The sequence below is a fragment of the Bactrocera neohumeralis genome, chromosome 6 (assembly GCF_024586455.1).
Source record: "Bactrocera neohumeralis isolate Rockhampton chromosome 6, APGP_CSIRO_Bneo_wtdbg2-racon-allhic-juicebox.fasta_v2, whole genome shotgun sequence".
Classification (NCBI taxonomy): Eukaryota; Metazoa; Arthropoda; class Insecta; order Diptera; family Tephritidae; genus Bactrocera; species Bactrocera neohumeralis.
In genome coordinates, this window is record NC_065923.1 from 21,704,489 (window position 1) to 21,731,176 (window position 26,688).

Here is a 26,688-nt window from a genome sequence, read left to right on the forward strand (position 1 = left end):
CTTAAACAAGTAGCGAAATGCTGAGAAAAGCATCAATCAAAAGATCGAAAATCGTTATATAAGGGATATGAGGTTTAAAGTAAAGTCTAGACCAACTTCATTCATATTCAACTCTAAGCCACTTTAGCTAGATTAGATTGTTGATCAAAGATCGCACGTGGACTGCTATATGAAGTCCTTTGTGAGGTCATAGAAAAGAATAACTTCTTTGTTCCAACTTATAAATTAGCAAAACGCTTAGTAGCCAAGACAAATTTTGACAGGCGTTTAATTTCCCCTCCCGAGAGTTCGGTGGGATGTCTGAAGGTGTGTACTCCCACCCTTGCCTTGAGCTCTCAAACATCGGACAGTGATGAATTATATTTTGATATTGGCGGTTGGTATTGGCTTACATCTAATAGTAAAACACAAGAGGATACGGAACCACTGACCCGCAGCCATTCTAACCATATCGATTCTAGGTTGTCTCGATGCTGTTAATAGCAAAGTTAGGCACTCCTAATGCACTGTTAATCAGCTCAAAGCTAGTATCGCCGCTACTCTACTGCTACCTTAATGTCTCCAACATCGGCTTGAAAGACACTGCAAAAGTCAGGAAGTCTGAAACTTGAGTTGATAGAGAGTTCCTGACAATAAACCACTTCACCAACCTTTCCTCCCAAGCTTTGACCCGTCCGTAAAGAAAATCACTGCCCCTCTCCTCCAACGGCTTCTTCCCAACCACAACTCCCTCGCCGGTATATGGGCAAAGAAGGAGCCGCCAGAGTCCAGTTTTTCGAATCCATGATCCAAGTGATCCGGTATGAAATCAAAGTGTGTTAGGATATCTCAATGTTCAGATACGTGTTCTTTTAAGAACCCAGATACTCTGAGTCTGATAGCAACTTTCGCAGACATACACCTTCCGACGATGTCTACGGGCACTATGTGCAAGATGGCGTTAAGTGCCATGGTTGGAAAGGACGTTAATGTGCAACACATGCTAATGAGCGCCGCCCATTGAACCACACATTGCAAGTGTGGTCCTTTCTAGAGCCCTCCACCACATAAAAAATCCATAGAACATAATGGGTTTTGACTAGAGGACCACTTTCGGTAAAAGACCCCAACCTTTGCCAAAGCTCCTGACAGCAGTATAAGGCCATCGATGCCTTTTTTGCTCTCCCTTCGATAATCGATTTCAGTGAAAGATCCCTATCCAGGACATTTCACTGTATCCACCGGTTGCAGACGGATATCTCCCACTTTTGGCAACGGTGCCACCGGGATCTTATATAATCTAGTAAACAAACCCATCTCGGTTTTACTTGGGCTGATAGTGAGACCACTTCCGGCTGTCCAATTTGTTATGGCCCTGAGATACCCGTGCGTCAACTCATACACGGTGCTCAGCAACATTCCTTTGACCATAAGTACTACATTTGATAGGCAATCCGGCAGCCACGATCCTCAAGTTTTTTAAGCAGCTCGTTAACGACCAGGATCCATAGAAGAGGAGAGAGAACTACACCTTGTGGGGTTCCCCTACTCATATTTCGTCAAGCGCGTGCGTTGCTCCATTCCGTTTCAATCACACTGTCGCACAAAAGACTGAAAATGAGGTGCTTAACTAAGTACTTTCACATTCTCAAAGCAATTATTTGACTCATAAAATAAGTGATTTCAGCTTGCGTCTGGGCAATTAAAAATTAAGTGGTGGATTCACGCCCCACAAAGGGTTGGTTAAGGCACACAAAAAAATCAATAAAATCGTCATATCAAATTCAACTGGTCATAATCGGTTTGGGTGTGAACATTAATGAAATTTTAAGTGCCAGTTTCACGCCCATTCGCGAAGGCAATAATTAGACAACAATAATTTTTAACAGTGGCGAGCTTTGGTTGACCCATTATGCATATGAAAGCGTAGTATTTAAGATGCTATAGCCAACAATTAAGTAATCACATAGTAATCAGTTGCATAGTTAAGAGGATATCATAGTCAAGATGAAGTCAGAAAGTGTGGAAGAAATATTTAAACGTAATTACAACTCAATTAAAGTGCTTTTCGGAGTATCCTTCAGTTTGGGTGTGAACTTGACAGCGCCTAGTAAAGTGAAAGATGCCTTGAAACTGTAAGTTTGACTATGCAAAGATAAATTTAAATTAAACTATACTTACACATTTTTATTAATTTCTACGCCAGCTTCAATGTGATTTGGGTAGTGACCAGTCTTCTATCCTTATATGCCCACTGGAGTTATTTCATTCGTCATATTGACAACATACCACTTTTAGCTGAGGTTTGTGGTATCTCTAAACATTTTTATATATTCATGTTTTATATTTATCAAATTCTACTTCTTTTTAACGAATTCGCAGACCGTTTGCACCGCCTTGCAAACTCTCATTTCCGCTGTAAAAATGGTGTATTACCTCTTCACTCAACGTACTTTCTATCGCCTTCTGGATCAGACTTTGACACATGAAATAATACGCAAAATAGAAATATTTGAACATGGTTTGTTATTGGTTGGGTTTAACATGAAGTAAATATTTTTTTTCATTTCCCAATAGACTTCCCTATAAATCGCCAGTTGAAGCAGGAGATCGATGGTATAATGAATGGAGTCTGGCGTAGTGCAAGGCGCCAAATATTATTTTATTTCTGTTGTTGTGTGGGTATTGTTTGTAATTACTTTTTTGGCGCCTTCTTCGTGAACCTCTATCACCAGCTGAAGCAAACACCCGATTATGAGCATATATTACGTAAGTACCACACTTAAAAGAAAAAAAAGCCAATAATATACTTCTTCATAACCTTAAAATGCTTTCATTAATATCAAAGTTGAAGAACTTACAGCTACCATGATATAAATTCTAGTGATAAATCAAGCAAAAGCACGGCCCTCAGTCAAGTGATTAAAGTTACTTCGAATATCCCAAGAGCCGTCTAATCGAATAATCATACATAGTCCACTTCTCCTCATCACGGAGCGACTTCTTCTTGGCCTTTTCAACGGAGTGGAGGTTTTCCTCTTCCTCTGCTTGCCCGGGCGTGTACTCCGTCGACTACTCTCAGCGCTGGACTGTTTTCATCCATTCGCATGACATGATCTAGCCAGAGTAGTCGCAGTCTCTTAATCCGCTGAACTATGTCAATATAGTCATATATCTTGTAAAGCTCATCGTTTCATCAACGGTGGTATTCGCCGTTGCCAATGCGCAAAGGACCATAAATCTTCTACAAAATCTTTCTCTCGAAAACTCGTAAAGACGACTCATCAGCTGTAGTCATCGTCCATGCCTCTGCACCACATAACAGGACGGAGATGATGAGTGACTTGTGAAGGTTCAAAAACCTTTTTTTTTTTTAAATGCGTTGTAACGACAAACAATTAGTTCATCCATAAAAAAAAGACATTTTACAAAGTTTTTAATTATTTTCTGTGTAATTTCAGCATTTCCTGCTCTGTATCCAATTTGGGAAGATAAAGGCATGACATTCCCCTATTATCCATTGCAAATGTATATGTCTGGCAGTGCTGTCTATATCGCTGGCATGTGTGAGTATAAACGAGTTATCTATGTAGTAATTGCAAACGAAACCAACTTAGTAAGGAAGAGCTTAGTTTGAAACACCTCAATATTCTGTACTAATGTGAGTCTTCTTCTACAGCTTCGACACTAGTTGCCTCTAACCTTTGCAAGGCCCGCCAATTTTACATCCCAAGTGGAAATATGTCTCTGTGCACTTCGTACTTTCATTGGATGCTTAGTCGGCCTTGCTTCCGTTGTCCTCCCATGGTTTTCGCATCGAAGGAGCTTTTCGCTGGGGCATGGCGTTCCATGCGTACGACTTGGCCTAACCAGCACATTCATTAGATTTGTATGCGCTTATCTATATCTATTCCATCGTAGAGCTCATACAGTCCGTGATATCATCTTGTTCGGTACACATCGCATACGCAGACGGCTCCAAAGATCTTGCGGAAAACAGTTCTATCGAATTTTAAGTGCTTTCTGATCTCAGTTCGCCATCATTTATTTTTTTGCTTCATACAATCGTAGGACGGGAATGATAAAAGACTTATAGATCGTAGTTTTTGTTGTTCGAAAGAATTCATATTCGGTATCTTACTGACAATAGTTCTTCTGCGCTTCATATCCTGACTTAGGTTGTTGGTGGTGATAATGCTGGTTCCGAGATATACAAAATCCTTCAACTTTTCAAATTTATAGCTGCCAACAATAACGCACTTCCCAAGATGCGAGGAATTTTTGTGTGTAGTCTTCAGTTGTTTTATCTTGCCCTCGCTCGCAACAAGACCCACCTCTTCCACTTCCAGATGTAATACACTTATGCCAACGATTTTTCCAGTTCTCGATACACTTTTCATAAGCACTTTTTGAGATGGCTTTAAGCTCCTTCAGCGAATTTTGTTTCATCTCGTCGATCGACTGTAAACAACTCTGTTCCATTCCGATGACTGTTGTCTTCTCTACATTTCAAACTCATAAACCCATGTCTCGTCGTCATAAACCCATGCTCTCCATGAATATGCGGTCGGAATTCGCACGATCAAGTGACTTTTTTACGGTATTTTTGAAAAAAATTCAGCGTCATCGGGACGAGCCGAGCAAGAACGCGCTTTATACTCAAAGTATTCAACGAAATCATTCGAACGGACTCTCGACAGATGTCGAGCTTTCTTGCTATATCTCTAATACTTGCCGGATAAATTTCAAGCGCCGTATCTTTCACTTTTTTAATATTTTCATTAGTTGAAGAGATCGAAGGTCGTCCAAAACGAAGCATGTCTTCAACGATCTTTCGACCGTCTTTGACGGCTTGTACCACTCGTAGGCTTGTTATACTCTCGCAACAAAGTTGCTAAGGAGAGTATTATAGTTTTGTTCACATATCGGTTGTTTGTAAGTCCTAAAACTAAAAGAGTCAGATATAGGGTTATGTATACCAAAGTGATCAGGGTGATGAGTAGAGTTGAAATCCGGATGTCTGTCTGTCCATCCGTCCGTCCGTCCGCCTGTCCGTCCGTCCGTGCAAGCTGTAACTTGAGTAAAAATTGAGATATCATGATGAAACTGTACACGTATTTCTTGGCTCCATAAGAAGGTTAAGTTCGAAGATGGGCGAAATCGGCCCACTGCCACGCCCACAAAATGGCGGAAACCGAAAGCCTATAAAGTGTCATAACTAAGCCATAAATAAAGATATTAAAATGAAATTTGGCACAAAGGATCGCATTAGGGAGGGGCATATTTGGACGCAATTTTTTTGGAAAAGTGGGCGTGGCCCCGCTCCCTACTAAGTTTTTTGTACATATCCCGGAAACTACTATAGCTATGTCAACCAAACTCTACAGAGTCGTTTTCTTCAGGCATTTCCATATACAGTTCAAAAATGGAAGAAATCGGATAATAACCACGCCCACCTCCCATACAAAGGTTATGGTGAAAATCACTAAAAGTGCGTTAACCGACTAACAAAAAACGTCGGAAACACTAAATTTTACGGAAGAAATTGCAGAAGGAAGCTGCACCCAGGTTTTTTTTTAAATTGAAAATGGGCGTGGCCTCGCCCACTTATGGACCAAAAACCATATCTCAGGAACTACTAGACCGATTTCAATGAAATTCGGTATATAATATTTTCTTAACACCCTGATGACATGTACGAAATATGAGTGAAATCGGTTTACAAGCACGACTTCTTCCAATATAACGCTATTTTGAATTCCATCTGATGCCTTCTCTGTATAATATATATATTAGGAACCAATGATGATAGCGGAATAAAACTTTACAAAAATACGGTATTTGAAAAATATTTATTTTTATTTCGGTGACACCCGAACTTAGCCTTCCTTACTTGTTAACATTGGTATTGATTCCACAAACGAAATTTGGTTAGAAAAACAAAATTTGAGACGATTCTTTGTTCGATAACTTTATCCATTGTAAAAATCACAACGCACTACTGAGGTATACCGACTTAAGCAGCTGCTGTAAACAAACTGGTTGACAGATCGCGCTCATATTTGGCATAGTAATTAAGGACAGTTATACCAAGTTAGCAACTATATTTTTTTAAATATCATTTCCGGATGCTTTTTTGTCATAACATATTACAAATTCAGAAAAAAAGGGATCATTAAATTAATTAATAGAAAAAATTAACATTAAGTTTTATGAATCTCAGGTGCGGTGAGTTTCGAAGGCGTCTTCATCGTGCTATGTCAACATGCTGTAGGCTTGGTGAAGGTCCACAATTTGTTGGTGCTCCGATCCGCCTCACCATTGATACCGGCTGAGAGGCGGATTGAATATCTGCGTTATACCATAATTACTTATCAGCGAATAAATGTGTAATAGAATTATATATTGAGTATAAAACAATTTCAATTCAAAAATTTTTAAAATTTCAAAACAGTTTTGCGCAGCAGATCCAAACAATTTTCAAGCACGTCAGCTTGTCACAATTCGTACTGAGCTTGATTGTATTTGGTTTTGTACTGTTTGAAATGAGTTTCGGTTTAGTAAGTAAATGCAAACAAATTTATTTTAAAGCAAAAAAAAAAAACACTCTAACAATTTTTTTGTTAATAATTTATTATAATTTTTTTTTTTTAATTTTTAATATTTTATTTTAATTCTTAATATTTTTTTAACAAAAATTTTCATAATTTCTTTTAATAAAAATTTGTTTCTAAAATCTTTAGGAGTCCAGCATAGTTATCGTTATTCGTATGATAATGTATTTTGCGGCAGGAGGAACTCAAATTATTCTCTATTGTTATAATGGTCAGCAGCTAACAAGCGTGGTAATTATTAAAAATAATATTTTTATATAAAAAATAAAAGACACAAATTGTTACTCTAACAGAGCGAAGAGATTCCGTTAGCATTTTATAACTGTAATTGGTATGAGGAAAGCGGCAAATTCAAACAACTGTTACGCATGATGATTATGAGGACTAATCGACCCTTTAACTTGGAGGTATCTTCGTTTACTCTCATGAATTTGGCCACCTTGATTGCGGTAAGCAAATAATGAACTACTATAAATGATCTAAAATACCACATTTATTTATTTTTCACAGTTATTCAGAATGAGTGGTTCGTACTTTTTGTTATTGCGCAACATTCAAGAAAAATAAACACCAAATAAATTGTAAATTTGGCATAAATAAAAAAAGAACAACGCTATTATAAACTCTACAATGTACCAGTTTTTTTTTAATTTCATATAAAATATAAATTTTTACAGGAATGTAGGAAAATGTCGAGCGGCGAGCGTTACTCTAGCGATTGCTCGACAATGATGCTTTGTCAATACAGCTTCGATGAGAGCGAAATCCAAATTGTTTCGTATCAGCCTGTGAGCCTATTTTATATTAGCGTAGCTTTTATTTTGTAGATAGTGTTATCACTCCTCAGTTTCCGCATTTCTACAGGCCACCCCAAAACCCAAATTACCCAAATTCAGCGGGGCAAAAGTTAAATAGAAAATATTTGTAGGTCTGCAAGTAATTGCACTGGGAGAGACTGTTCACATAGACTTTAGACTTTATCTACATATCCGTCTTGTCGAAGCCAAATGTTACTGTAGACAGTCAAACGGTGTGTTATCACACGTTTTTGGTGGCCAATCGACTGGCCGTAAATGAAATTTTCTGCTAAAATGTTGCCGATATCACGAGCTTTAATTTCAGGTATCAAATAGTCGGTCCGATGATTCTACCGGCCCAAAAACCACAGCAAACCGTGGTTTTCTCTGGATGAAATGACAGCTCTTGAATATCTTCAGGTTGCTCTTCGTACCAAATACGGCAATTGCATCGGATCTTCTTGAAAGTTTTCAAGAGCCCGTAAAGCGAAGCGATGTCCCTAGGGAAGGTAGAGCGGCTTCAGTTCTTGCACAAGATGTATTTCGTACGCTTCAAATATAAGACCTCACCTAGTCGTTCCTTACATCTGTTTGACTTTCCACGGTCTTCGTTCACACTCTCAACTACGGCCGATATATTTTATTCACTGCGTGCTGAACGTAGTCTTATTCTTCTTCTTTACTGACGTAAACACCGCTTACGCGGTAATAGCCGAGTCAACAACAGCGCGCCAGTCATTTCTTCTTTTCGCCTTTTGGCGCCATTGGAGATTCCAAGCGTAACTAGGTCCTCCTGGTCTTTCCAACGGAGTGGAGGTCTTCCTCTTCCTCTGCTTACCCCGGCGGGTACTGCGTCGAAAACTTTCAGAACTGGAGTGTTTTCGTCCATTCGGACGACATGACCTAGCCAGTGTAGCCGCTGTCTTTTAATTTGCTGAACTATGTCAACAACGTCGTATATCTCGTACAGCTTATCGTTTCATCGTCCCTAAATCTTCTGCAAAACCTTTCTCTCGAAAACTCGTAACGACGACTCATTAGCTGTAGTCATCGTCCAGGCCTCTGCACCATATACCAGGACGGCGATAATGAGTGACTTGTACAGTTTGGTCTTTGTTCGTCGAGGCATGACCCACTCAGTCCGACGTAGCACCTGATGGCAAGAGTTATTCTGCGTCGGATTTCGAGGCTGAACTTTGCGGTGATTTCGTTTCACAATACGCCCGATAGAACCTTATATGAGATGTTGAGGAGGCTTATCCCACGGTAATTGGCGCAAATTATGAGGTCTCTCTTCTTGTAAATTGGGGCAGAGCACACTTAAATTCCTATCGTCGGACATGCTTTCATCCGACCTTATCCCACAAAGAAGCTGATGCATGCTCCTTATCAGTTCCTCGCCGCCGTATTTGAATAGCTCGACCGGCAATCCATCGGCCCTGCCACTTTGTTGTTCTTCAGACGGGTAGTTGCTATTCGAATTTCTTCATATTCGAGCAATAAAACTTCTGCTCCATCGTCATCGATTGGGTAATCGAGTTCACCATCTCCTGGTGTTATGCGTTCACTGCCATTCAGCAGGCTGGGAAGTGTTCCTTTCAAAATTTTAGTATGCTCTGGGCATCAGTTATAAGATCACCTCTGTGGGTTCTACACGAATATGTATATGATATTGATCCGTATTTCGTAGAATTTTCGAGCATTACCCCTGTCGGCCAGCTTGTCAAGCTCTTCGTACACACACATTTCGTCATCTCTCTTTTTTTGTATGCAAATGCGTCTCGTTTCCCCCTTCAACTCTCGGTATCTATCCCATCCCGCACGTGTTGTGGTCGATTGTAACGTTGCGAGGTAGGCAGTCTGTTTTCTTGCCACTGTGTGCACTCCTCATCTTACCAGCATTTTCCGAAAACCAATGGTTTCGGTTGCAGCTGTACGTAAGGAGCTTGAAATGCCGTTCCCTTATATAGATCCTCTGATGAGTGCTCTCAGAGAGCAGGAGTTCAAGTCGAGCAGAAAATCGTTTGACTGTCTATTGTGATAACAGCTTTTCGACGTCGAATCCTACTTTTGTACTTTTTAAGAAAAAACATTTTTTGGTGTCAAAATTTGTCATATACAATTTTAGACATATGGCAAACCAGTTAAAATTTGGTCAATCAGTGTTATCAACCGACGAAAAAGTAACAAAAGAAAGTACAGCAAAAATCGCGTTTTCCTCAATTTTTTTATTGCAATCTGTCCACATTACAGAACTAATTATTTTTATTTCCGAAAGCAGTTATTTAACTCTTATAAAGCCTACCCCAGAGCAATTAAAAATTTAGTGTATTCACGCCCTAAAATGAATTACATAATGCACGCACACAATAAAAACCCGGAAATAAAAATTTAAATGCTAGTTATACGCCCATTCGTGAGTGCCTTAAATAGACAGCAAGGACGAGAAAGCGCAGCATTTAAGATATCAGAGCCAACAATTAAGTAATCACAAAGTAATCAGTTGAATAGTCGAGAAGATGTTCGAAAGTGTGGAAGAAATATATAAACGTAATTACAATTCTATTAAAGTGCTTTTTGGCGTATCCTTCAGTTTGGGTGTGAACTTGACAGCGCCTAGTAAAATAAAAGATGCCTTGAAATTGTAAGGGTGGATATACAGAATTAATTGAAACAAAAAATAATAATAAATAAACCATACTATAATCATATATTTATTTTTGTATCCACACCAGTTTCAATGTGATTTTAGTGGTGACCAGTCTTCTATGCTTATATGGGCAGTGGTGTTATTTCAACAGACATATTGACAATATACCACTGTCAGCAGAGGTTTGTGTTATCATAAATAATAATAACAAAATACGTATACTCACATATTAATTTTGTATATTTATCAAATTCTACTTCTTCGCAACAAATTCGCAGACCGTTTGCATTGGTCTGCAAATTGTTATGGCCGTTGTAAAAATGGTGTATTACCTCTTCACCCAACGTACTTTCTATCGCCTTCTGGATCAGACTTTAACACATGAAATAATACGCAAAATAGAAATATTTGAACATGGTTAGATATTAGTTATGTTTAACTTTTAGTAAGCACTGTAATTTCCCTTTCCAACAGATTTTCCAATAAATCGCCAGTTGAAGCAGGAGATCGATGATATAATGGGTGGAGCTTGGCAAAACGCCCGTCGCCAAATATTATTTTATTTCTGTTGTTGTGTGGGTATTACTTCCACTTACTTTTTTGGCGCTGTCTTTGTCAATCTCTATCATCAACTGAGGCAAACACCCGATTATGAGCTTAGATTAGGTAAGTACTGCATGTTAAAAGGAGCCTCTAAAATACTTTTGCATAACCTTAAACGATTTACTGTGAAGGTCTTTGTATTCGGGCTGTCTTAATATTTAACAAAATTATATATTAGATTGGAAAATATCTCCCTTTCGCCTTTTTGCTCTTATACATAAGTATTTTTAACGAAAAGGAAGCATCGAACGCTTGAATACCTAGTCTGTGAAGACGTTTAACCCAAGCTAGACAAACACCTGCATGCCGTCGGAAAGAGGGTTCAGCAATGCTCCGCCTCGTTCAATGTTTGTCGTCAAATTCTTTCCAAATATTCTAGTCATTTTCATTTGCGGTTTTTTGCATGTACCCTAGAAGCCCGTTTATAAGTTCTTTTCTTCGCTGCTGTTCTCTGGCTCTTTATGATTTTATAATTCTTGTGACCGAACCACATTCTTCTAGTGATTCCCCCATTTGATTTACTAAGTTTTCAGAGATTGAGTCTATACCAAATGTATTTTTCTAATACCGCCTTTCTTCCTCTTATTTCGGGTAGTGGAACAACGTATGCTCTACATCCTCGAATAATCGTGAGAATTTGGCTTAAATAGAAATCTATCACCGTGATTTATTTAGCCAAAGGTCAATTTTAGGGATTAATCGGAATGTTCATGACATTATTGAATTCTATCTTTTCCCACTAATAGACCTTTCGCCAGTGTCTCTATTAGAATCACCGCCTCGATTGTGGATTTGGCTGGATAGGCCGCCAGCATTATGAATTGTCTTAGGATTTTTTATTTTTGGCTTAATTATTTTTGGCAGTAATATAAGATTTTCCATACTTTAGCGAAGCAGCCTTCTTTACATTGCGTGTGTTATGCATTGTTCGGGTATCTGTTCGCAACAACCACTATTTTCGGCGCTTTTCGAATTCCATCTGGTCCCGGAACTTCAGATGGGCTTAACCGATCACATACTTCTCGAATCTCTTCATTCGTAACAATCGGTAAATCTTGGATTTGTTGTACATCCATAATATCGCGACAAAGTCGGGTTAGAGAGAGTACCGTGACTCCGTATCGTCTATTGAAAGTTAGAGTTACAATGTCCCTGATGACTCTTGATTTATTTTTATATTAGCTTTTTTTGTTTGCAGTGGACTTCAGTTACTGGTAGGTCTGATCACTCCTGAAATTACTGAAAAATTTGCGAAATATAAGCAGCTGATACGAGTATGCTTAATCTGAAACTGAAGCTTGACCACCAAGCTATAGTTAAGTTCTGATGAAAACATGCGAGGATTGCAGTCATGGTTATAGAAACTGGACAACATTGAGTACTTTTACCATATCTACCGGTTACCTTATCTTTATGACTTGGGTTGAAATGATAAATAATTAGTTCACTTTACTAAATTTATAATAATTTTCTGCATAATTTCAGCACTTCCCGCATTGTATCCATTTTGGGAAGATAAGGGCATGACATTCCCCTACTATCCATTGCAAATGTATATCACTGGCTGTGCTAACTATATCGCTGGCATGTGTGGGTATATATTAATTAAATGAGTTGAACCCATAGTTAATACCGTATTCTGGCAGCTGCGATGAGTTTCGACGGCGTCTTCATCGTGCTATGTCAGCATGCGGTTGGCTTGGTAAAGGTCCACAATTTGTTGGTGCTACGATCCACCTCACCATTGATACCGGTTGAGAGGCGGGTTGAATATCTGCGTTATACCATCATTACTTATCAGCGAATATATAAGTAATTGCATTATATATTGAGTACGAAGAACCTTTTTTAATTCGCAAATTTATAAACTTTCAAAATAGTTATGTGCAGCAGATCCAAAAAATCTTCAAACAAGTGAGCTTGTCCCAATTCGTGCTGAGCTTGATTATACTTGGTATCGTACTGTTCGAAATGAATTTCGGTTTAGTAAGTAAACGTAAGCAATTTATTTCAAAGTAATATGTATAAAAAATGAATTAGAAATAAAAGAATTTTTATATAATTTTTTTTCTAAAATTTTTTTTATATATATTTTTTTTTAAATAATTTTTTTTTGGAAATTTTTTTTTAATTTTTTTTCTACATTTTTTTTTCTAAAATTTTTTGTATAACATTTGTTTTTCTAAAATCTTTAGAAATCCAGCATATTTGTCGTTATTCGTATGATGTTTTATATTTTGGCGTCAGGAACTCAAATTAGTTTATACTGTATTAATGGGCAGCAACTAACAACCGTGGTAATTATTAATTATTATGAAATTTTGATTTAAAAAATACAATGGATACATTTTTTACTCAAAAAGAGCGAAGAGATTCCGTTAGCGTTATACAGTTGCAATTGGTATGAAGAAAGCGGTAAATTCAAACAACTGCTACGCATGATGATTATGAGGACTAATCGACATTTTAACTTGGAAGTATCTTCGTTTACTCTCATGAATTTGGCCACCTTGATTGCGGTAAGCAAATAATGAACTACTATAAATGATTTAAAATACCACTTTTTTTATTTTTTACAGTTATTCAGAATGAGTGGTTCGTACTTTTTGTTGTTGCGCAACCTTCAAGAAAAATAATCTCCAAATAAATTGTGAATTTGGTGTAAATAAATAAATAAAGAACAACGCTTTAACCGTAATATTTTTTTATTTTCATATATAAATTTTTAGAGGAATCTAGGCAAATGTTGAGTGGCGAGCGCTAACTTAGCGATTGCTCGACTGTAATGCGAATCGTGTTTGCTTCGATGGGAGCGAAATCCAGACTGTTTCGTATCAGCCTCAGAACCTGCTCGACACATGTGAGCCTTTTTTATATTAGCGACTATATTGTAGCTGATGTTGTCGCTCCCTGGTTGCCGCATTTCTAAAGGTTACCCTTCTTCTGCAGCTTCACAATGATGCTTTCACCATAATGGAGGTCGCGAGATAGATTTCTGTATCTGAAAGAGGGAGTACCCAAACTCCGCGAGACAAAAATTAAATAGAACATTCTTGTAGGTCTGATAAGAACTTTGAAGAAATATTTAATGCTCAGGAAAAATTCACCTGGTAATGTTTTGTGAACGTTATTAAAAATTTTCTAGGCAACCATAAATCGGAAAATTATAAATCCTTCGAATGAACTTATAAAAATGAATGGTGATCCATTTCGAGGTTCACCGGCATCATTTTTGAAGAAATATGGACCGATTATTCCACCGACCCACAAACCACACCAAAGCATTGTTTTTTTCCTAAATGAAATGGTAGGTCTTGAATCTCTTCAGGTGGCTCTTCGTCCCAAATACGGCAATTTTTCTTGTTTACATTCCCATTGAGCCAGAAATGGGTCTCATCGCTGAACAAAATATTATTCGAAAACGTCGGAGCTTTTTAAGAGCCCATAGAATGAAGATATGACCATTGGGAGAGCCGAGCGGCTTCAGTTTTTGCAAAAACTGTATTTTATACGCTTTCAATTTAAGATCTCGACCAATAATGCATGCTGGATTTCAAGATGGGTGATGGTAGGCCGATTATGTTGACCATAAGATGAGCGAAACGCGCGACACTCTTTCTTTACGTGAATTTTTGTAATAAAGTTAAACGATTTGTTAAGGTTGTTCAGGAGTAAGCCTTTGCATGGTGAAATGTCAAACCAAACAATACTGAACAAAAACAACATGACAGCTTGACACCACTCACGTGTGATCTGCCAAAAAAATGCTATTGAAAAAGTACCTCTGCTTGGATCACCAATTATCAAGATTGGGGATATAATATATTTATGTTCTTAAAAATACATATGATGTACTCTCATCTGGATTTCTTTCCGGCAAAATTGGGTTATGCGAGGGACGCCTTCAGCCTCTATCAGGACATTTCCTTATTGGAGAAGCGTTATCAAGCGAAGTGGAGCGCTGGATTGCTAACGAATTTCTGTAGGAGTCTAAAAAAATATGCACGAAAACCGTAAGTATTTTTTCTATATTAAGCAATAATGCCTCAAAATGTAACTAAAGTTTGTACTTTTTAAGAAAAAAAATTGTTTTGGTGCCAAAAGAAAACCTGACGTGTCAATTTTTATCTTTCAATCACAGATTATTGTTTTGTGTCCCTAGACATTCAAAATTGTATATGAGTTTTCGTATGACAAAAAAGTTGAAATTTTGTTGCCCAGTGTTATCAACAGACTAAAAAGTAACAAAAGAAAGCACAGCAAAAATAGCGCCTTTCTCAATTTTTTTTTTGTATTGCAACTCATCTTAAAATCATTACAGAATTAATTCATATCCGATAGCAATTATTTAACTCATTAAAGACCTACCCCAGAGCAATTAAAAATTTAGTGTATTCACGCCTCAAAAGGGCTGGCATAATGCACGAACACAAGCGGTATGAAATGGTCATATCATGTTCAATTGGAAAAACCGGAAATAGAAATGGAAATACTAGTTCTACGCCCATTCGTTGTTAATTAGACAAGAATAATTTAGAGCAGGGGCGAGCTTTGGTTAACCCATTGCGTCTTAGAAAGCGTAGCACTTAAGATGCTAGAGCCAACAATTAAGTAATCACAAAGTAATCAGTTGTTTAGTCGAGAAGATGTTCGAAAGTGTGGAAGAAATCTATAAACGTAATTACAATTCCATTAAAGTGCTTTTTGGAGTATCCTTCGGGATGGGTGTGAACTTGACAGCGCCTAGTAAAATAAAAGATGCCTTGAAACTGTAAGTGTGGATATACAGAATTTATTGAAACAAAAAAAATAATAAATAAACCATACTATAATTACATATTTATATTTATATCCACACCAGTTTCAATGTAAAATTGGTATTGACCAGCCTTCTATGCTTATATGGGCAGTGGTGTTATTTCAACCGACATATTGACAATATACCACTTTCAGCCGAGGTTTGTGTATCATAAATAATAATAACAAAATACTTATACTCGCATATTAATTTTGTATATTTATCAAATTCTACTTCTTCGCAACAAATTCGCAGACCGTTTGCACTGCTCTGCATATTGTTATGGCCGTTGTAAAAATAGTGTATTACCTCTTCACCCAACGTACTTTCTATCGCCTTCTGGATCAGACTTTAACACATGAAATAATACGGAAAATAGAAATATTTGAACATGGTTAGTTTTTAGTTATGTTTAACTTTTATTAAGCACTGTAATTTCCCTTTCCAACAGATTTTCCAATAAATCGCCAGTTGAAGCAGGAGATCGATGATATAATGAGTGGAGCTTGGCAAAACGCCCGTCGCCAAATATTATTTTTTTTCTGTTGTTGTGTGAGTATTACGTCCACTTACTTTTTTGGCGCCGTCTTCGTCAATCTCTATCATCAACTGAAGCAAACACCCGATTATGAGCTTAGATTCGGTAAGTACTGCATGTTAAAAAGAGCCTCTAAAATACTTTTGCATAACAATTTACTGTGAAGGTCTTTGTATTCGGGTTGTCTTAATATTTAACAAAATTATATATTAGATTGGAAAATATCTCCCTTTCGCCTTTTTGCTCTTATACATATTTTTAACGAAAAGGAAGCATCGAACACTTAAATACCTCGTCTGTGAAGACGTTTAACCCAAGCTAGACAAACACCTGTATGCCGTCGGAAAGAGGGTTGAGCAATGCTCATGCATATGCATTGATCCAGGGCCGGATCCAGAAACAGTTTTTGGAGGAGAAAATAAACATTTACTTGAAATATGAGGATTATTAGTATGTATTAAATGTAGTAATCTTTATACAGTTTAATATCATGGTAGAAAAATTTCAAGTCGACCTCCTAATATCGAATCCGAAAATAGAAAAATACATTATAAATCGTAGACGTGCGAGTGCTATACCCTCTTGCAATGTACTATATAATATTGTAGTCAGTTCGTGTATTGAATAGAAAAATTTCACAAAACAAGACGATGTGGGCGAAGTTATGAGAATATTTCGACAACTTCTCCTGCAGTGATCTTGATCAGCCGATCTTGAAGCAGAGCTCGCATTCCTCACAGGAAGTGTGCGGAATATACGAAGAAAACTATGCAATGCCAGTGTTCAAGTTCACCTTTGAGCTTCAATCGTCGCATGACGTTTTCATTATCCTTTGAATCTATCTAACAAGAAATCAACAACATTTTCCATTTCTTTGGTTTTCAAAGCACATACTTTTTCTGGAAGCAACAAACTCAGTTGAAATCCATCCATATATTTCTCTAGAAAATCGCGTCTTCAAATCTTCGCCGATTGTATCCAACAGAGGAATGTACATTGAGACCCTGTAGTATTCTTCGCAAGCTCTCACGCAGAAATTTTCGCGTATCGTTATTACATAGGCAAAAAATCCCAATTATAAATTCAAATTAGCACACGGATGCGATGAGAGTCGTTGCTTTTCTTGTTACTTTACGAGTATATTTTTTCAGAGTAGTACAATTATGAATATACCATTTAGCCCTTAGGGGACATTTCCCCCCTCTGAATCCGCCATTGATTGATCATAATGCATTCAATAGCAAGTTGCATTTACTTAACCCTCCTCTGTTGGTATACAACTCTGCCTCGTTCAATGTTTGTCGTCAAACTCTTCCCAAATATTTTAGTCATTCTCATTGGCGTTTGTTATGCATATACCCTAGGAGTCCGTTTCATTTAGTAGTTCTCTTCTCCGCTGCTGTTCTCTGGCTCTTTAAGATTTTTTTAATTTTGTGTGACTATTTTTTTGCATACTACTCCACATTCCTCGTGTGATTCCCCATTTGATTTACCAAGTTTTCATAGGTATGCTCTAAATCCTAGTTTAATCGTGAGAATTTGGCTTAAACTAAAATCTATCTCTATCATCTATTTGGCCAAAGGGCAATGTTATGGGTCAAACGGAATGTTCATGACATTATTGAATTCTATCTATTCCCACTAATAGACCTTTCAGCCAGAGTCTCTATTAGAGTCTCCGCCTCGATTGTGGATTTGGCTGGCTAGGCCGCCAGTATCATGAATTGGCATAATTACGCTCGTGGATTTTTTCAGCAAGGAATTTGCAGACTGGACGAGTATGTCAAATATTAGGTTCTAATATAATATTTTCCATAACTTAGCGAACGCTGGTTCTTTATATTGCGTATATTCATTGTTCGGAGTTATGTTCATAACAACCATATTTTCGGCGCTATTCGAATTCCATCTGGTCCCGAAACTTCAGATGGGTTTAACCGATCACATTCTTCTCGTATCTCTTCATTCGTAACAGTCGGTATATCTTCGATTTGTTGTACATCCATAATATCCCGACAAGATTGCTCCAGAAATGACTAGAAAATTTGCAAAATAAAAATAGCTGAAATGCTTAATCTGAAACTGAAGCTTGACCACCAAAGCCAAATTTCTGGCCAAAAAAATTAAATGATAAATAATAAGTTCACTTTACTAAATTTGTAATAATTTTTTGCACAATTTCAGCACTCCCCGTATTGTTTACATTTTGGGAAGCTAAAGGCATAACATTCCCCTACTATCCATTGCAAATGTATATCACTGGCTGCGCTAACTATGTCTCTGGCATGTGTGAGTATACATTAATTAAATGAGTACAGTCCATAGTTAATACAGAATCACGGTAGCTGCGGTGAGTTTCGAAGGCGTCTTCATCGTGCTATGTCAGCATGCGGTTGGCTTGGTAAAGGTCCACAATTTGTTGGTGCTACGATCCACCTCACCATTGATACCGGCTGAGAGGCGGGTTGAATATCTGCGTTATACCATCATTACTTATCAGCGAATATATAAGTAATAGCATTATATATTGAGTACGAAGAACCTTTTTTAATTCGCAAATTTATAAATTTTCAAAATAGTTATGTGCAGCAGATCCAAAAAATCTTCAAACAAGTGAGCTTGTCCCAATTCGTACTGAGCTTGATTATATTTGGTATCGTACTGTTCGAAATGAGTTTCGGTTTAGTAAGTAAACGCAAGCAATTTATTTGAAGTTAAAAAAAATTGAATAAGAAATAAAAGAATTTTTATATAATTTTTTTTTCTAAAATTTTTTTATATTTTTTTTAAATTTTTTTAACTAAATTTTTTTCGAAAATTTTTTTAAAATTTTTTTAAATTTAATTTTCTACATTTTTTTTTCTAAAATTTTTTGTATAACATTTGTTTTTCTAAAATCTTTAGAAATCCAGCGTATTTGTCGTTATTCGTATGATGTTTTATATTTTGGCGTCAGGAACTCAAATTAGTTTATACTGTATTAATGGGCAGCAACTAACAACCGTGGTAATTATTAATTATTATGAAATTTTGATTTAAAAAATACAATGGATACATTTTTTACTCAAAAAGAGCGAAGAGATTCCGTTAGCGTTATACAGTTGCAATTGGTATGAAGAAAGCGGTAGATTCAAACAACTGCTGCGTATGATGATTATGAGAACTAATCGACATTTTAACTTGGAGGTATCTTGGTTTACTCTCATGAATTTGGCCACCTTGATTGCGGTAAGCAAATAATGAACTTTTCTATGTAAAGTAACATTATAATAACATAAAAATAAATTTATTAATTTCTTTAATTTTACCAGCTTTTCAGAATGAGTGGTTCCTACTTCTTGTTACTGCGCAACCTTCAAGAAAAATAAATTCTTAATAAATTGTGAATTTCACATAAAAAAAAGAAATAAATAATAGTTTAAAATTAATTTACTATAATATAGACAAATGATAAGCCTGTTGCACATTACATGTCGTCTTCAAAGTAATCCCCACCAGATGTAACACACTTATGCCAACGACTTTTACAGTCCTCGAAACACTTATCACACGCACTTTTTTGAAATGACCTTCAGCTCCTTTAGCGAACTTTGTTTTATCTCTTCGATCGACTTCCACGGAACAATTTCAGTTTGGGGTACAAGAAAAAATCATATCATTCACGAATATTTGGATAATAGAAAGCTCTGGGCAAAGTGGTTGCCGCGTGAGCTCACTTTTTGCCGGAAACAACGACGAGTGCCCAACATTTGAAATATGTAGAAGACAGTGCTGTTTCACCGTAGCCCGATGAGATTTTGCAAATTTTACGTTTTTTTTTAAAAAAAAAGTTATCAAGCTCTTAAAAAATCTAAAGGCGTCACCGTATGACAAGTCAATTAAAACGATGACAGCAATCCATGAATTGGGCTTCGAATTGCTTCTGCTTCTACCGTATAATACTGCTCACTGGGAAGAAATTTTCGTCGGATGAAGGGGTGATCGCCGATACTGAGGCATATTTTGAAACAAAAGGTAAATATAAAATGGTATCGAACAGTTAAAGGGTCGCTATACTAAAACTTACCGATCTAAGCGGGGTTAGATCTCCGAAGGAGCTATTTAACTAATGTGCGCGATACCTTACAACATGCCGATCCCTGTGGTACCCGAATAAGGAATCTCAATTTGGAGATTCGGCAAATGGTAAATCAAAACAGCGGGCAAAATGGTTAGAGCACCTGCAACCTCTCCACCGGTGCGAGTAAGCTTTGGACTACTGTCAAGGCTTTGTTTAACCGAAGAGACATAATGACCGAGTTGAAATTCAATTTAATGGCCATGACCTTTCGGACCCGTAGAATTATTATCCGACGGCAAAATGCCAAAAGACTGCACACCACTTACTTTCACCGATGAGAAGATTCAGAGTGTCATCAATAAGGCAAAATCGTCCAAATCCCTTGGCCCTGAAGGAAGTAGCATGCTGCTGCTAAAGCACATAGCCTTGATGGGAGTAAGCTACCTCACCAAGGTCTTTAAATACCCGATATGTAGAAATCGGGCCCACTACTGAAACCTTGGAAATTTGCCAACAAAGGGAAAGTCTATCGTCTGATAACTCTCCTCTCCTCATGTGCTCAAACGTAAACGGCTATATCTCCGACCTTTCTCGCTCCTCGCTGCACGAGCGACCATACTCACAAACTGGACGAAAGAGTACAAACTTGACCTTAGCATTGCAGTCAATAGTATCGGTCGGCCGGTCCTTAACCACGCCGGGGTCGCCTGTATGCAGTAAAACGCAGACCAGGAAGCTGAAAATATGTCAGAACACTGCACTCTGGACTGGACAGGATAACTCTTGATGTGTCCCATTGATCACTTGCACAGTGAGGCCCATATGCTCTCAGTTAAGGACCATAATGAACTCCTCTCCAAGCAGTTTCTGCTAGGGTGCTTTCGCAGAAATCATCCTTACAGTCACCTGCTTAGAACCGAATCGCCTCCTAGGAGCATCAAGAGGTCTTTTCCTCAACTACGTCGACAACATAAAACAATACGCCGACCAGACTTCGAACGCAACAAACTTCAAACATGCACTGACCCCATTCACAGTGGAGCCATTAACACCTTCACCGACTCCCCCTCAGTGAATGGCGTACTTGGAGTCAAACCAGCACCCATTGCAGACGTAGAGCTCGAGTTGACGCGAGAATCGAAAGTGGCCCTTGCGCACATTCGTTCTGGATACTGTAATAGGTTAAACTCTTATTTATCCACAATAGACCCTGACATATCAGACATATGTCCAGCGTGCAATGAGTCCCTGCATGACACTAACCATCTCTTTGCATGCCCTGCTAACCCCACACATGTGAGACCCTTCTCTCTATGACCTGACCCCGTCGAAACATCACGTTTCCTGGGCCTACCGTTGGACGTCAGTTGACCACTTACATATGTATGTATATAATCTATATCGGCAATTAGGTACCCGTTACAACAACAACAACAGGGTCGCTATAATCAACTTGAAATGAACTACATATTTGGAATAAAGAAAAACATATTTTGCCAAAAAAATGTATTTTACTCGGGTTGGGGACTTTTTAATTGGCCTGTTATATATTATTAAAAAAATTTATTTATTTTTTGGTTAAAATAGCTATTGTACCACGAGCCGATTAACTTCATTTATCTTGTGAATATCAAGCGTATGCTAATACAAAAAGTTAGCTATCGATTTTATGCAGTCAGTGATTGCATTAGTCAGGTTACGAATTAACCGGCATATTTTTTGGATTAATCCGATAACCAAAAAAATATCCCAATAAATTACATTAAAAATACAAAGAACATAAAATAAATGTAATAAAAAAATTACATCAATGAAAAAAGTAGCAAAAAGATTGTGGTCTGACCATATTGACCAGGCTGGTAGTGGCATTTCACTCCGGTACGCTATCCCACTACTGCCTACCACGGGAACTCTTGGCTGCTGGTTTTCACCCCTGGCCCGGTTCATCCCTCCTTAGCCAACCTGAATGTCGAGGACTCCTCCTTGACACCCATATTGATGGCAAGCTTAGTGCGGACGTTCCGTCAACATGATCTGGTCCACCACACAGGACTCCCGGCCTCAGGCCATCCCACAATCCGACCTCACAGAAGCGTGATTACAGAAGATGCCAACCTTCCAGTCGAAAATGTATGCTCACATTCACCTACTTGTGCGTACTTCTTCTTCTTATTCGTCGACTGCAAGCACATTTTTACAGCAAACCAGTTTGCTTTCACTGTTTCTAATTTTAGAAACGACAGCTGCGCTAACAGTGCATACGTGTATAGGTAAGTAAGCAAAAAATGCGCATGACAGCAAATCATATTATTTTAGAAAAAATAAATATTGATATTGGGTAAAAATTGCTAATTTTATTTCAGACTAAAACGTAAAAAAAACCAAACAAACAATTAAATTAATTTTTTTTTCACGAGAAAAAAAAAATTTAAATTTAAATTCATTTTTCATTTAAATTTTTTTTTCAAGAAAAAGAAAATTTAAATAAAAAAAGTTATAAAAAAATAATTAAAAAATATGTAATTTAATAAAAAAAATTAAAAAAATTTCTACCGTGACGTGGTATTCGAACCTGCGACCCAACAAATCGTGAATCATACTAAAATATGAGTTTTGTATGGAAAAATTTTAGTATTTGAATTATTTAGTTTTACTTTGATAAATTATAAATATTGGTTTGATATTAATTGAGTAAAAATTGGCAAAACTGTTAAATAATTTAAAAAATTAAAAAAATTACAATTAAAATTTTACTCACCTGTGATGGTATTCGAACCTGCGACCTATGAATGGTGGAACTATAAGTTTGTACATGTGAAAATGTACACGCATATCATTACTTCATAGCATTTTTATACAAATTTATACTCAATTCCTTTATTTCATATACAAAACAAGAAAAAACGTTAACTTCGGTTGCACCGAAGGTAAATACCCTTCACAGGTGCATTTCTGTTAGTAACTATGTGTTCAGTTTGTATGGAAGCTATAAGCTATAGTTAACCGATCTGATCAATTTCTTCGGAGATTACATTGTTGCTTTAGAAAATAATATATACTAAATTTCGTTAATATATCTTGTCAAATGTGAAAGTTTTCCATACAAGCATTTGATTCCGATCGTTCAGTTTGTATGGCAGCTATATGTTATAGTGGTCCGATATCGGCCGTTCCGACAAATGAGCAGCTTATTGAAGAGAAAATGACGTTTGCAAAATTTTAAAACGATATCTTAAAAACTGAGGGTCTAGTTCGTATATATATAGACGGACGGACAGACAGACGGACCTGGCTAAATCGACTCAGCTCGACATACTGATCATTTATATATATATACTTTATAGGGTCTCCGACGATTCCTTCTGGGTGTTACAAACTTCGTGACAAACTTAATATACCCTGTTCAGGGTATATTGAAAGAGAAATACATTGAATTAACTTTAGGTGAAAAATTGTCAGCACCATTTGACTAAATACAAAAACAAAACATTTATTATTAAGCCAAAAATAAAACAATTAAACAATGAATACGCGGTTATCAATTAAACATTGATATTTAAAATATAACATTAATATATTTCATTGATATTTATCTATACACATATCTATGGTGCAGGGGAAAGTAGTGCTAAACTTCATTACAGTCAATCATTTGATTACTCCCATGGTAAACGCCCCAAAGGACACACCGACCAATTGATTAATTCATCATCTGCAAATATTTTAATAATAATTAGTTGTAGATATTATAACGACATAATGAAATGCCCACTTTTTTCTATCGTCCAAATGCCATACTGTTCTTTATCATTTACCACTGGTTCTGAAACTTCGCAATCCATTTTTTCATGAGTGCTGTTCTGCTTTTCAAGCGCTTGCAATAGTTCACTTGCGGTGTGTATGGTTTCGTCTTCATTTGTTTGTTTAGCAGCATTCTTTTTAAGGCCAACTCGCTTGCCAAAGTAGGCATCAATAAGCAGCGAAATGCCTCGAATTTCCGAAGTAGTTAGCGGCGGCTCCACCAGCGGTAGTATGCTAAATAAATATTTATGTATTTGTTTATAGTGAGTTAAATTAATCACGAAATTATAAACTAACATACCTTTTAATAATTGGTGCATTATACTGATTGATATCGCGCAATTTTTGTTCAACAAAACTTCTTTCAACCACCCAGACCCAAGGTCGACGCATAGAGTCCCCAAAAATTGGTGTACATTTAAGATCGACACCTGCATAAATTAAGTGCCGTCTCATTTTCTTCGAAATATTTTCTTGGTTCAAACAGGTGAAATCAAAATCTGTGGTGTTGGGATTCTATAAACAGTAAAACAGAAATGTATTTAGTTCAAACGTAGTAACAAGATTACTTGTATATTGCAAATTACCTCATCCAATTCAGCTTTATACATTTGCTTGCATTTTCTAAACGCCACAAAGCCGGCGGCTATTCGTACTGCCCAAAAACTAGCCCCAGTTCGGCGTTGTTCCAATGCGTTTGTATTCTCTGCCAATTCTATGAAACTATAAAATACATCCTCAATAAAGCCATAAACTGCCAACATGCGGAAAAAACTGTGCGTCGCAGCAATTATGAATTCAAGTGGCTCACCAGAGCTATGAGACTCTTAAAATGCAAAATACATAAAAAGTTATAATTCATCCAACAAAGTTTTAGTAATATCATTTTTACCTCCAATATTGAAAAAATATTTCATCTTGAATAGAGCTTCTATGAAAATTTCAGACATATCTTTGATTCCGATCTCTCGTTTGACCAATGCAATTATTTCCTTTACAACGAATTCGAGCGTATCTTTTAAAGAAGTTAATTTACTTTCAGCATAATATACACGCAATTGTGCCAGCCGCTTGCCGCTAATATGTCGCTTTCCACTTTTCATATTATGCGCACCTTTACAATAGCATTCCAATGCTGCATCGTAAATTACAAATAATTTTGTTATATTCTCTTCGAAAAGCGTTTTATCCATGCGACGTATTTTACTCGCTTCCACATCACACATTGACTCTAACTGTGGAAACCAGTAGTAATTTCGTAACCAATTCAAACAATAGCTTACGGAGGTCCGTAGTATGTCAATGGGTGGTAGAACTTGTCCGTGCGCACAAATGTGTCGCAAATCTACAACAAACGACGGTAGTCCCAGCATACGTGCTGTGTCGTACATTGTACGCATATTATGTGTTTGCATCGTCGATGACATGAAATTAAAGAAACGTGTGAAGGCGCTCGCATACAACGTTTGCACAACACTCTCAGAAGATGCTTGTAGGCCTTCAGCCTTATCTAAGTGCTGCACTTCTAAAAGCGCTTTAGTTGCGAGCACACCTGCTGGACATTGTGTACTACGGCGCAGACTCCAAACATTAATTTGACTTAGTCCACGTTTTTGTTGATCCACATCGGTATCTTCATCGAATAATAATTCATAGACGTTGCGAAATTCCCTACTGCAATAAAATGTACCAATTATTATCAATACTTAAGCACTGTTTTGTAAAAAAAAAAATACTAGCGTACACATCTTTCCATGGACCAACAACTGTTCGCCTCTTTGCTCCCGGCACTTGCTCCATGGGTTCACACAGCTGCGCGCTGTTATTCATTTTAATTTCCTAAAAACCCTTCCAAATATTCAACTAGCACCGACTATCAGTCGGTAAATGTTTTAAATGTCATTTTAGAAATTGTAAACAAATAATACACGTGCTTATTTGGTCATTCACAATAGTGTACAATGTTGATAGCAATTGAACACGATTATAGCTATCGATAACAACGATTACTTTTTTAGAATACTGTGCTTTTTAATAAAATTCAAAATTGATTAGCAGCAGTATTTAAAAAATTTGAAATTTGTTAATAACTGCTTGCGCAGAAATAAGCAATTTTTTAATGACAAAGGCAGCCACTGAAGAAATGTTTTTTCAGCAGCATCCCACAAATAAATTAGTGTACTTTAAAATTCGGTTACAACAGTTAACACGTACAGGTTCGATCATCTTTTCAAGTAAGCAAGGGTCAAAAGTCAAACAATAAATATAACTATCTTATCTTCCAGATTCCATCATCTCTCAAAGTAAACAAGGGATTAGTTCAAGAATCAAACATTAAATGTAACTATCTTCTCCTTATCAAACGAGGTTGTAGTCCTATGAACACAGTTTTAATAGCATTCTGTACTTATTTTTGCAGTTTCATCAAGCTATCTTACATTCCCCTATGGCATCAACCATAAAGACAATCAGGAAGGCGGAAGCCAGTAAATCTGGCTGGGAAAAACAATGGACCGACTACCGGGTTGACATTCCTTGGAAAGATTAATCCGGGGCCGTTACGGTTTCTTAGATCCGACTGCCGTGGGAACGGAACAATATTCACAAACAATAATTCAGCTCGGTATGCTGATCATTTTGATCATTTGTATATTTACAATTGTTACTGGTGTTCTAAACACGGCACTGCCTTTTTTCTATTTTTTCAGCAAAAAATTATATAAATAATAAATATTGTAAATTTCATACATTACCGGTGTGAACAATTCAAATTGTATTTTCTTAAATAAACAACAACAGCAATAAGTATTTTATATTGAAAAATTGTATTTGCTTTCAAAAATGCCTA

The 26,688-nt window shown here is 37.0% G+C and overlaps 4 protein-coding genes and 1 long non-coding RNA gene across 5 annotated transcripts; 4 read left to right on the forward strand and 1 right to left on the reverse strand.

Annotated features, from left to right (window-relative positions):
• The first annotated feature begins 1,765 nt into the window (after positions 1-1,765).
• Positions 1,766-7,171, forward strand: LOC126761471 (odorant receptor 63a-like). The gene is made up of 10 exons (XM_050477651.1): positions 1,766-2,114; positions 2,186-2,282; positions 2,362-2,500; positions 2,557-2,748; positions 3,441-3,545; positions 6,203-6,368; positions 6,434-6,539; positions 6,723-6,824; positions 6,887-7,042; positions 7,104-7,171. Exons 1-10 carry the CDS (start codon positions 1,987-1,989, stop codon positions 7,158-7,160), a joined length of 1,248 nt encoding a protein of 415 aa, XP_050333608.1. The 5' UTR covers positions 1,766-1,986; the 3' UTR covers positions 7,161-7,171.
• A 2,738-nt stretch (positions 7,172-9,909) lies between these two features.
• On the forward strand, positions 9,910-13,279 carry LOC126761815 (odorant receptor 63a-like). Its single transcript, XM_050478222.1, has 10 exons — positions 9,910-10,034; positions 10,126-10,222; positions 10,319-10,457; positions 10,515-10,706; positions 12,129-12,233; positions 12,290-12,455; positions 12,524-12,629; positions 12,839-12,940; positions 13,007-13,162; positions 13,223-13,279. The coding sequence occupies exons 1-10, from the start codon at positions 9,910-9,912 to the stop codon at positions 13,277-13,279; spliced, it is 1,245 nt and encodes a 414-aa protein (XP_050334179.1).
• A 2,010-nt stretch (positions 13,280-15,289) lies between these two features.
• LOC126761816 (odorant receptor 63a-like) lies at positions 15,290-19,347 on the forward strand. The gene is made up of 10 exons (XM_050478223.1): positions 15,290-15,414; positions 15,505-15,601; positions 15,697-15,835; positions 15,893-16,084; positions 18,164-18,268; positions 18,325-18,490; positions 18,559-18,664; positions 18,884-18,985; positions 19,052-19,207; positions 19,291-19,347. Exons 1-10 carry the CDS (start codon positions 15,290-15,292, stop codon positions 19,345-19,347), a joined length of 1,245 nt encoding a protein of 414 aa, XP_050334180.1.
• A 4,220-nt stretch (positions 19,348-23,567) lies between these two features.
• LOC126762069 (uncharacterized) lies at positions 23,568-25,748 on the reverse strand. Its single transcript, XM_050478554.1, has 6 exons — positions 25,585-25,748; positions 24,733-25,514; positions 24,428-24,666; positions 24,142-24,356; positions 23,812-24,074; positions 23,568-23,751 (listed from the first exon to the last, which is right to left on the reverse strand). The coding sequence occupies exons 1-6, from the start codon at positions 25,668-25,670 to the stop codon at positions 23,696-23,698; spliced, it is 1,641 nt and encodes a 546-aa protein (XP_050334511.1). The 5' UTR covers positions 25,671-25,748; the 3' UTR covers positions 23,568-23,695.
• Positions 25,749-25,924: 176 nt separating this feature from the next.
• On the forward strand, positions 25,925-26,457 carry LOC126763117 (uncharacterized). The gene is made up of 3 exons (XR_007667561.1): positions 25,925-26,074; positions 26,126-26,143; positions 26,260-26,457. It is a non-coding gene; the product is annotated as an uncharacterized LOC126763117 (long non-coding RNA).
• The last annotated feature ends 231 nt before the right edge of the window (positions 26,458-26,688 follow it).